The sequence below is a fragment of the Eublepharis macularius genome, chromosome 4, assembly GCF_028583425.1.
Source record: "Eublepharis macularius isolate TG4126 chromosome 4, MPM_Emac_v1.0, whole genome shotgun sequence".
Taxonomy (NCBI): Eukaryota; Metazoa; Chordata; class Lepidosauria; order Squamata; family Eublepharidae; genus Eublepharis; species Eublepharis macularius.
In genome coordinates this window covers 168,008,618-168,020,878 of record NC_072793.1, presented here as the reverse complement: position 1 = coordinate 168,020,878, position 12,261 = coordinate 168,008,618, and the positions used below count along the sequence as shown (strand labels likewise).

At 44.8% G+C, this 12,261-nt stretch overlaps 1 protein-coding gene across 1 annotated transcript in view; it reads left to right on the top strand.

The window, feature by feature from the left end:
- LOC129327789 (zinc finger protein 665-like) overlaps window positions 1-12,261 on the top strand; it is a 32,740-nt gene that overhangs the window by 9,644 nt on the left and 10,835 nt on the right. The window contains exon 6 of the mRNA XM_054976543.1: window positions 3,863-4,652. Coding sequence (XP_054832518.1) covers window positions 3,863-4,652 — 790 coding nt within the window. The remainder of the gene's footprint in view (window positions 1-3,862; window positions 4,653-12,261) is intronic.

Genomic DNA, 12,261 nt, shown 5'->3' with positions numbered 1-12,261 from the left:
AAGGGTTAGTTCCCAGGGGAAGGGTGTGTCACTTACAAATGGATAGAGACCTGTGGCCTTTGTTACATGTGCTTTGGCCCTGAGTGGGGATTTGAACTCAGCTCTCAGGGCCCATTTATTAATTTACTTTATTTATAGTCCCCCTTTCTTATTGAGACTCAGGGTAGATTATACAATATGAGTCAATGCAACCAGTAGAGACATGTAATAAGCAATTCAATAAGATTAGGATCACAGAAATCTGAAACACAGCACGGGGGGAGGGGGAAGGAGCGGCTTCTGCCGTCCCCCATGCTGTTTTCCTAAGACCCAAAATGGCCCAAAAGGGCATTATTTGTCCTGTACACATGCAGCCCCCTGATGGGGGCTCCCTCTCTTCGAGCTGTTTCAGGTTTGGAAAAGAGAGCTCACTGAAAGCAGGAGCCACTCCACCCCCTCATCTGCAGCCCCAACCAGAACTAGGCCCCTGTTGTACTTATAAACACAGTTAATGTGGAGAACTTGCAGGTGTGATCCTGGTGCTAGTCACCGTGGCAAGAACTCCTAGTCCAAAACTTTATTCACAGTGCTGGGTTAGCGAGTTTGTGGTGGTTGTGGTCTGTTTAAAAATGCTGGGCATATACTTCACTTGGATTCGCATCAAGGGTTTTTGACCAATGGCTTGAGAGAGGCGTAACCTTGGAGAGATGAGTCCGTTTAACCTATGGTTTAACGTACGGTTGGGGTGGAGATATGGTGGGGGTGGCATCACTGGTGTAATGATGTCACTTCCAGGGAAAACTCAGAAGTGATGGTGGATGGCTTTAAGAATCACTGGAAACTTTATGGTAACTGACAATTCCTAGAATTACCCACTGTTTTCCCCAGAAGTGATATCATTGTGCCTGTGACATCATTTAAAAACAACACCACCACTTGGAGTGGTCGTGGGCAACGAGAGCTCAGGATGGGACATCCCCGACTAGGGGAACGGCATCCTTAGTTTAATTCCTGGGGTAGAATTAGTACTTCATGCACCTCCTCTCAGCAAAAAAGCTTGTGCTTCTTGTTTCAGAGCCATGGCCTATTGTTTTTGTTGAAACTGTGCACACAATAACAGCTGCCTGAAATAAGTTCTAAGTTATTAATAACTGAAAGAAAAGGTTTGAATCAGAGAACTGTTAAAAGCTACTCTCATGGGGGGCAGTTGATACGAACATTTGCTTTGCTGTGCTGTTAGGAATAGGTCCCAGGAGTGAGGGGAGACAATCAAGATTCCCCAGGCCTGTAGAACTAATTGTTAGTGTGGATTGGTTAAACAAAAATGGGATTATTAGAAATTTTAATGTTAAGTTAATTGGAAGAGGAGGGGTGACACTCATTAAAATGGCCAAGAGACATCAGGTTGCAGTTAGTGGAAAGATTAATTGTCAGGGTAGGCACAGTATTCAGCTGTGGGTGCATTTCTAATTGGTATTTGCCAGAGCAAAAAAAGTGCACAAGATGTTAAACCATGAGCAATTATAGATATGGTCTCTCCCCAGATGCTTCGTGGTGTTTGGGTAAGTAAGGCTGCAGTTATGAGGCCCATATGGCTTACAGATGAGTAAGCGATTGGGGAGCTGAGGCCTGTGCACTGTGAGCAGTTAGATCTTGTTATGATAATGCCCCAGAGAGAGAAAGAAGGAACAGCCGAAAAGCAGAGCTGAAGTTCTGTCTCGTTCTGCATCCTTCTTCCCACACTACACAAATAGAAGCAGGACTTAAAAGGCAGAGAAGCCATTCCTGTTCTTTCTTAATAAATTTATGGAAAGCATTCAGATTCTACTTTTCCTGTCGTTCCAAGGGTCTTTGACTCTTTATTCCTCATAAACAGCGTAACAGGGCAGTCCTAAGCAACTCTGTTTAGGTTGGCCCTGCAAAATAAGGCAATTAAATAAATCCCAGCCAGCAGCAATTGCCACCCGCTCAAACGGTAGGGATGCCCGCTATAAGCAATCTTGCTGTCACCTTTGGAACCAATGGAAACTCCTGGGCAATCTTCAAAAGTACCCCTAGACTCAGCTAGAGAGGAAGATATTACAGGATAGGCCAGCAGGAAGGGAGATATATAATAATACAAGAGTAGCTATGAGCTCTGTGGCACAGAGTGTTAAGCTGCAGTACCGGAGTCCAAGCTCGGCTCACACAACCTGAGTTCGATCCTGGCGGAAGCTGGATTCAGGTAGCTGGCTCAAGGTTGACTCAGCCTTCCATCCTTCTGAGGTTGGTAAAATGAGTACCCAGTTTCCTGGGGGTAAAGTGTAGATGACTGGGGAAGGCAATGGCAAACCACCCTGTAAAAAGTCTGCCAAGAAAACATCGTGATGCAACATCCCCCCATGGGTCAGCAATGACTCAGTGCTTGCGCAGGGGACTACCTTTACCTTTAGCTATGTATGTCAAACCAGAAAAGGCTTTCCACCGGTGGCCATTCAGATGCCACAAGGAAGCCAACAAACAGGGCCAATAGACAACAGCCCTCACTTGCTGACTGTTCCCCAGCATCTGACAATCACATTTTGCCTCTCAACCCAGAGGTCCCATTCAGCTATCATAGCCTATCACCTATCCTCCATAAATCTATCCAACCGTCTCTCCCATCAGTATGTCAGATATGGAAAATAGATTCCACATCGAATAGTGGATGCTAATAGGTTATGCTGTATGAAATACTTCATTAAACATATGAAACAGCCATATAATGAATCAGATCTTGATCCATCAAGGTTAATATCTACTCAGACTGGTAGCAGCTCTCCAGATTCTCAGGTGGAGGTCTTTCACATCACATCACCTACTACGTGATCCTTTTAACTGGAGATGTCAAGGACTGAACCTGGGAACTTCTGCATGCCAAGTGGATGCTTTACCACTGACCCATGGCCCTTATGCCACTAAATGCTTATATTTCCTCTTCTAAGACTGCAGGATCGAGAACCTGCAGTTGCAACTGAGCCTGAAACTTTATGTATTCAGCAGCGGTAGCCTGAAATTTCCTACGTTCTGTTTAGAGACAGAGAATGCTTGTGACTGCACAGGGTAAATGTGGGTGTGTGTGCAGCAGAAGTAACATCTAGGCTGAAGATAAATTATTCTCCACCCCCTACTTACAGCCCTGAAACAGGCCATCCTGTGCCATCCTGATACACATGATATATGCTTGAACATCACTGTGTAGTCAGCCACTTCCTTTCCCCTTCCTCAACTGGTGCTGCGAGATAAAAGAAATAACCCTGGAACTGCCAGAGATGGGCAAGCTAGCATTCTGCCTTCCACCACCAATATAGGTCTCTTGCTTGGGCACCCAGCTCAGGCAGCCTGCACTGCTGCCTGTGTACCTAAGTCAGGTCTACCCAACCTGACTTTGGGGTGTGTTGAAGCGTGAATGTGGGTAGAGTAGTGTGCAAATTCTTCATTTCATTTAAAAAGATCCTTGTCTGGGTCTCTCCAACTGTTCACAGCTGGATCAGGAACTCACAGGCCAAGACCTTCCCTAGGCTCTGACCAACCCTGGAATAAGGAACCAAAGGGGCCGCAGGTGTGGTTTTGTATCTAACAAGTGGCCATTGCCATATTTTGTGGCAGTGATTCCACAGGTCAGCTTCTCATTATGTTCCCTTTTTCTTTCTTGAATCTACTGCCAACCAGCTTCATGGGGGGGATCCTGAGTTCTAGTCCTATGGGAGCAAACGTTTCTCTTTACCCACTTCTCCATCTCATGCATAATTTTGTAGATCTCTGTCATGTCATCTCCCTCAATTGCCTTTTTTCTAAGTTAAAGAATTTTTTTTTTTTTTAAAGATGGCCGTATTATATTTCCTCCATCCCTTTTTCTCTTCAGGTAAAGGGAGAAAGATCAAGGTGGAGAATTCTCATCCAGGAGGGGCTGTTCCAGAGGAAGCACATGAAACATTAGTGGCAAGTCACCATGGGAATCTTTCCATGACAGTTGATATTCCAGAGCCAAGATCCAAGTCCAAAGAGCAGGAAGGACAAAATGACAGTGTCCTCAGAGATCGCATTTCAGTGCCCATGAATGACAGTTCGACGCACCTTGGGGTGGAACAGACTTTGTCCTCTAAGTATGGGAGAAAATGCTGCTACAAAGTGGAACTTGTTAAGATGCCTGCAGAGGAGAACCATTACAAATGTTCGGTGTGTGGGATAAGCTTCCAGGAAAAATACTACCTTGATGAACACCAGAGGATGCACACTGGAGAGAAACCGTACGAATGGTCAGAATACTCTCAGAGGGAAATTTGGGTTAGACATCCGAGTGGCGATATGGAAGAGAAGTCTTGCGAATGCCCTGAGTGTGGGAAAGGATTCAGTTGCAGGGCAACATTAATGAGACACCAGCGAATTCACACTGAAGAGAAACCACACGAATGTTCTCACTGTGGTAAAAGTTTCAGCCAGAGGACGAACTTAATGAGTCATCTGAGAATCCATACTGGGGAAAGACCATACCAATGTCCCCAGTGTGGGAAAGGGTTCCGATGGAAACTACATCTAAAGCGACATCAGAAAATCCATACAGGAGAGAAACCTCACAAATGTTCTGAATGTGGGAAAAGCTTCTCTCGGAGAGATACATTGATCAATCATCAGAGAACACATACAGGAGAGAAGCCCTATGAATGTCCTGAGTGTGGGAAGAACTTCAATCATCCGTGTAACTTGATTGAACACAAGAAAACCCACACAGGGGAGAGACCACATGAATGTTCTGTGTGCGGTAAAAACTTCTTGCGTAGAGATACATTGATTAAACATCAGAGAACCCACACAGGGGAGAAACCTTATGAATGTGCCGAATGTGGAAAAACTTTCAACCACCCATGTAACTTAATTGAGCATCAGAAAACCCATACAGGGGAGAAACCACATGAGTGCCCCAAGTGTGGGAAAAACTTCTCTCGAAGAGATACATTGATCAAACATCAGAGAACTCATGCAGAAGAGAAACCTTATGAATGTCTTGAGTGTGGGAAAACCTTCATTCAGAAGAAGGCATTCATTAGACATCAGATAATTCATTTAGGACATAAACCCTGTTAATGCTCTTGACAAGGCCAAATTCTACAGAAAAGGGAAAGTTTTAATAACAAATTTATTCCTGTTAGAGAACCCTCACTGTATCAGTGATGCATGACCAAACGAAAGCCACAGGGAGCCAAACCTGAAACATCACAAAAGTACAGGAAGCATGAGATAATCATGGTAGAAACTTAATTTCCATCACCATAAATCAGTTGCAAGTTGATGGTGCATAATTATTATTATTAATAAAATAAAATCAGAATGTCTTGATGGAGGAAGTTTTTAAAATGTGATCATGAATTACTAACATTCAAATCAGAAATTGTAAAGAGGACTGACAGAGAAAAAATTAGATGTACATTAACAATACTAGAAGAGATGGTGAAAGAAAGATGGTGAAAGAAAGTAAAGGTAATGAATTAGCTACCAAGATCTAGGCAAAAACCAAATGAGAGAGAGAGAAATTGGACATAGCTTTTTGATTGTTAGGGTAACATTCTAAAACACAAGAAATAGCTGATGAATTATATGATTATCTGGAGGACTAAGGTAATTAGTTTAGACAAAACAATGTACACATTTGAAGAATGGAAAAGTGGAAGGTAGGGATTTAAGACAAAAAAAGGTATTTGTGAATTCTTTTGTTGTTTATCATCTGCAACTGATACAGAAATAGATTCTGGTTCTTACACTCTTATTCAACCAAATATAAGGCTCCTGGGCATGTTTATTATAAGTTTCAAAATTGATCATCTCCAAATACATGTTTTATGGAACAGGTAGGCACTAGCCTACCTGTATTATTCAAGTATTATTCAAAAAGCCCCACCCCATTACCCCAATCTTTCTGCAATTACAAGAAGGTTGTATAAACAAGAAGGTTGTATTTTTTAACAAGAAGGCTGTATAAAGAAAAGCTTTTGTATTAGTGGTGTTTTTCATATAAGCTGATGACTTAAAAAAATGGACAATCAATCTCAGAATAGTAGAAGGAAGGGAATGTAGTCAGGGCTTTTTTTCGGGGAACGTGGGGGAACGGAGCTCCGGAACCTCTTGAAAATGGTCACATGGCTGGTGGCCCTGCCCCCTGATCTCCAGACAAAGGGGAGTTTAGATTGCCCTCCGTGCCGCTGAGCGGTGCGGAGGGTAATCTCAACTCCCCTCTGTCTGGAGATCAGGGGGCGGGGCCACCAGCCATGTGACCATTTTCTCTGAGGGCAACCCACTGAGTTCCGCCACCTCTTTTCCCAGAAAAAAAGCCCTGAATGTAGTAATTTGCTAGATTCAGAAGAAATAGAAGCTGATTCTTGAGTGACCTAAATGAGGTTATTATCTGAAGATAGGGGTTGGTTCGTGAGGAAATATTGGATAGGAGGACACTCTTAATTGAATTATAAAATGACTGCAGAATCTGTCAAATAGCACAAGGGCTAGTTACTCTTAGGATCAAGAGGTAGACGATCTTTTTGTTGCCGTTGGCTCAGATTCTCTTTTATTTTCCTTTGTACTTTAAAGACAATTTTTTAAAAAATGAAATCATTACCTTTAAATGTCACAGGACTTAATCCCTTTAAAAGGAGGAGAATTAAGAGGGTATAAGAAAGTAGAAATGTTCTTTCTCCAAGAAACACAAATGTGAAAAAAAGGATTTTAAAATGGCTGTTTAAAATTATCATGCTGTAGCCTTTATCCAAACTAAAGGTATTTTGATGGGACTTAATAAGAAAGTTCCTGTAAAAATAGTTGATACATAAAGACTAAGAAGGAGATATCCTCTTTTTTGTCTTTCTTTGTAAGGGTGGAATTATGTATCTGGAATTATGTAGCTTAATATTAGGATGTGTGTCTGCTTTGGATCATGGACCTCAGGCTTTCTATAATTAGATGGGAGATCCGTAGAGCACCGGCTTTGCACACTGGAAGGAGGCTTGTTCTCCAGTAGTGGGAGGAACGGTCTCCCAGCCCAATTCAGTTTTGGCTGTCTGGCTTGCAGGCAGGAGAGGGTTACGTGCAGCAACTCTTTTCTCTGTAGCCTTTTTTGTTTTTCTGTTTACTTCCTCTCTGCCTTCCTTGAGGGACTTCATCTTTCTTCCACTGCAGAAGCAGGGGTTGGGGCATCTTTTAGGCAACCCTCCCAGTCCAAGGTTCTCTCCCTGGAAGGAGAGGAACGCTGTGGGGACTGTGTGCTTCAGCCAGGAGCTTCCCCTGTCACTTCCTCTTGAGGCAGAGGAGCCTCACTAGCTACAGCAGAGGCACCCATTCCTCCACGTAAGATGAAATTGTGCTCATTCTGCCCGGTCCTGGGTTAGATTGGTAAGATTTAAGGGCTTCACAATGCCTGCTCCATGCACACTGCATCCTGGCTCCCCAGATCATGTGCACATAGGGGGGGTGGCATGAAATGCTTTTTTCCCCCCTAACTGAGATGGCCCAGGTTAGTCCAATCTCATCAGATCTCTGAAGCTAAGTAGGATCAGCCCTGGTTAGTACTTGGATGGGAGACCACCAAGGAAGTTACAGTTATTATGCAGAGGCAGGCAATGGCAAACTACCTCTGAATGTCTCTTACTTCAAAAACTCTATGAGGTTTTCGTAAGCTGGCTGTGACTTGAAGGCAAAAAGCAAAAAAAAAAAAAGATTGTGTGCACATGTAGGCACGGACAGGGACAGTACAGGTTCCAGCTCTGTGGAAGGAGGAGATATATACATCACCCTTGCTCCCTCTCTACCACTCACAAGCCTGCTTAACCTGTCAGAGTCCCTGCAGCCTCCTCTTACTCCCAACCTTCCAAGGCTTCCACCCTCCTTGCCTCCTCCTTCTCTCCATCTCTCTAGCTCTTCCTCCTTGCATTCTCTAACCTCCTCCTTGCTCCTACACAACCCACCACGCCCTGTGGGTGGACTTCCCTTATATCCCTTCACCCATTCCTGGCTCCACCTGCCAGCCACACCCCCAGCACCCTAGCCACAGCCCTGGCTGTTTTAGGCAGCCACACCTGCGCCTCCTTCGCTGGCTGCTGGGCTTTTTCTGCTAATTGCCTCAGGCAGCCCTGCCTGTGGCTACTTTGCTCTCAGCCCCACCTGGTTCTGGCTGATCCCTTCTAGCCTGCCTGCAGGTTGGGGGATGGCCCTGTGCTGCCTTTACTGCCAGTAAGATTGCTGGTTTGCGGCTGGCTGCCAGCCGGCCGGCCGGCCGGCCCTGCTTCCTGTGCCTTTCCCCTCTGGTCTGATCCCTCTGGTTTGATCCCCTCCTGGTTGTCCTCACCCTCCCTGCCTGGGCTCCCAGCCTCCCAGCAGGGGTTAGCTGGCTTCCACCTGCCCCGTCTAACCCTCTGAGGCTTGAGTGCTTCTTTCCCTCCCTCTCGTGCCAGTGGGCTCTGGCCCTGGGCTGAGCCTCAGACCCCAGACAAGTTCATTGATGTTAATTAATATAAAAGAAATAGTTCTGCATTTTGTACTGCCTATTTTTCAGTGATTTTAATATGCCATTCTACTTTCTTTTGTAAGTCAGTCACTTGGAAAGCTTTTTTAAAAGGTGAAAAGTGAGGCATGGACTCATAAAGTAAATGATAATGATAGCAGAACGTTTCGGTGGTGTCACATGCACTGACTGAAATAAATCTGAAATATTTTCCATACCATCATGAATGTCAAAGATATTTTTTATCTTGATTGGAAACGTTATCATCTTCACCTGAAAATGAAGGCATAGGCTCTGTCTTATGCCTCAAAATCACCTTTTAGAAGAGAGGACATCTTTACTTCATATGAAATCGCTCAAAAGGTTTTTAAAAACATGGGTGAGTCCATGGCTGCTTTGCATGCAGAAGGTCCCAGGTTCAATCTCCAGCAAACAGGATCCGATGATGTGACAGACCTCCACTTCAGATCCTGAACAGCCGCTGCCAGTTTGTGTAGACAAGACTGACCTTCGTATACCAAAAGTTTAACTCTATATAAGACAACTTCATATTATCAGTTATTTTAGAGCAGAATTAGGAGTCAAACAGTGTAATGGTATTGTGAGTTACCCATAGAAGTTAATGGACTTAGACTGGAGTAACTGTCCATAGGATTGCACTGAAAGGCATGGTTCAGAAAATTCCAGAGGGGTAGCCGTCTTAGTCTGTTGTAGCAAAATAAAACAGAAGTCCGGTGGCACCTGAAAAACTAAAAACACTTACTCCAGCATGAACTTTCATGAGTCAGAGCTCACTGACTTTGCATCTGTAATCTAATAATATTGTATTAAATGGGGACAATATTTGGGGCAATATCAGATGAAACAATATGTTCCATTCCTTGGAAAGCTGTGCATCAGAGGTGGATTTGTATGGAAGCCATGAATCCCAGTGGGTATTTTTTTGTCCTGGGGCTAGTTGCTCAGGGGAGGGGGTTTCTGTTAGGGAGATGACTGAAATCCCAAACTGTCCAGAGATTTGATCACAGGAACATTTAGGCTGTAGGCAAAGATGCGGAAGAGACTTTCATTCTATTTGACTACACAGTGTATTTTGGTTTTGTAACTGTGATTAAATGAATGGTTTATGGTCTATAAATCACGGTATTCTCTTGGGTTTTGAATGGAATCTCATGTGATAACCATTGGGTTGAAAACAAACTTGACTGTTTACTAGTTGCTAGTTTATGTATTTTAAAATTATTTTACAACCACGTAAAAAAAGCAGAAAGAACATTGACACTTAAACCCAATAAAGACCCCAAATATGTAATCAGGAATGCCAACTCTGGTCTTTATTTCATTGGGAATGGAGCCTAAGGAGTGCAGGGTTTGGAAGGGGAGGGACTTCAACAGGATATACTGCTACAGAATGCATCCTCTAAAGCAGCCACTTTCTCCAGGGGAACTGATCTCTTTCTGGAAATGTTGTAGGTCTGGGAGATCTCCAGGCCCCACCTGAAGATTGGCAATCCTAGGTGTAATCCTGTAGATCAGAGGTTAAACTAGCCATCAAGATCTTGACTTGAAAAGAGAGCCACACAAATACAGAATGCTGGACTAATGACGCTTGTTTATTGAAATGCTTCAGAAAAATTCAAGGTGATGTAGCAGGCAAGCCTTCTAGAAGTCTCTTCCACTGACCAAGCAAGGAAACCCTTACAGGGCCTTCAAAGACGGTGGCTGAATACAAAATTCCACTGGGCAATCTCCACTTCCCACGATTCATTTTCTCCTTCACCACCAACAGCTATTAACTGATTGTGTTTGTTTATTCATGTATGATGATGGAAAATGCCAGACTACACATTTTACTTCATAGCACATATTTGTTATGTCATGAATTATCAAACAAGGGAAGAAATAGGAAACCAAACTTACAGTGGCCATCTTTTGGAGCAGCTGTACATTTGGCATCTTGTCTAATTGGACCCTGGCATGGCCTTCTGGAACTTACCCCCATTCTTAACATGCCCTTAAACAAGGCAGAATCTCAGGAAAAGAAAGGTTCTTCATAACAACTGCTTTGTCAGAAATCAAATGTAAAGGGTTTCTGTATGCAAAGCAGGCACGGTACCACCACGACCCCTCCATCATTGTAGGCATGTATTCATATGCTATTCTGAACAGTAACATCGCAGACTGAGGAAAGAGTTTCCCAGCTCCTGCTGCCTAAGATCCTTTAACTGGAGATGCCAGGATCTGAACCTAGGAATTTCTCCATGCTTTCCCAAGTGCCCACCGGAGGCAGGCAAATTCCCAGGGATTTGCCCCCCCCCCCCAATCAGTGGGAGATAGCAAGCCCTCCGGAGCCCTCCCCAAAGCATGTGTGCACAAAAAAACCCTTTGTGCTAGACACGAGGTAAGTGCCGAGATCTGGCAGCCCTGTTGCCCGCCAATCTGCAAGAGGTCAGCAGGAGGTGGCTAGCTCCCCCAGAGGTCGCTCACCACAGGGAAGCACCCTGGGAACCCATGCGATGCATGCACTCCTGAGGGTCGTGATGACATCACTTCCTGAAGTGATGTCATCGTGCCAGCCCTGAGCAAGCTACCATGTTTCAGTGGGGCCAATTTTGGCCCCAAACAGGCCAAAATTAGCCCAGCGCAAAGTGCGGGAACATGCCCACTGCCACCATGTATGGCCTGGGAGAACATGCGCAAAAGAAAACAGACATGACACAAGGTAAGTGCCAGGCCGCCGCCCTCCTGTTGGGAGGGTAAGGGGACCCAGCAACCCTAGCTATGGCTTTAAACTAGTAACGTGGCGCTGGCATATCCTGACTCAGACCATTAGATATTTATTTCCTTTTTTTAATACCCCGAACTCTCTTCCTGAGACAAGTGAATTCACAAAGGTGAGAGGCACAGTATCTGCACCACAACCCAGTGCCCTTTTCCTGAAGGATGCTTGGATAAGGCCTGTCTCTCCCTTGGCAGTTTGGCCTGAGCCTGTGAAGTTCAATAGCTCATGAGGTGGTTTTGGTATTCTAGGGGTTAATCTGTGTCTCTGCAGGAGATATACCCGACTGTTTGGGGCGGGGTTAAGACATGCTTGAAACTTGGCTCCTACCAGGAGGCTGCGTCTGGGCCCTGATCCTGGTATTTTTTAGTCAAGTAGGCCCAGCACATGGCGACAAAGGTAAAAGAATTCCTCATTGTCCTCTCTCAGGGGTGGCACTGAGGCAGGGAGAAGCAAAAAGCACAGCAGCAGCCAGCACCACAGGGCAGGTTATGCTGTGGGCCCCTCTCAGCCAAGGAAATCTGGCAGTGCCCCACTGGCACTCTCCAAACTGCCCTGTGCCTGTGAACAAGGTCTGGAGGGAAGAAAAAGGGTGCAAGGCAAGGAGAGTAGAGCATTGGGGTTTTCTGTTTTGAACACTCAGCAAAAGCGGCTACTCGGTTTAGGGCCTTGCCTGAAATCTGCCCAGCAACCGGAGGGTGAAGGTGCGCTCCCCCTGCAGAGCCAGAAAGGACATTACAGCTCATGTTATATATGAATAGAGGGGAAGGCATCTTGTCAGATCTTGGAAGCTAAGCATGGGCAACCACTAAGGAGGTCTCTGCAGATGAAGGCACTGGCAGACTGCCTCTGCTTCTCACGTGCTTTGAAAGTCCCTTGTTCTCTCATTAGTTTTTGAACGTTGTGATTTTTTGATACCGGATTTATGTCCGTTTATTTTTTTTTGCGAAACTGTTCCTCCAACTTAATTAACCATACCAATCTAAAGATTTCAGTT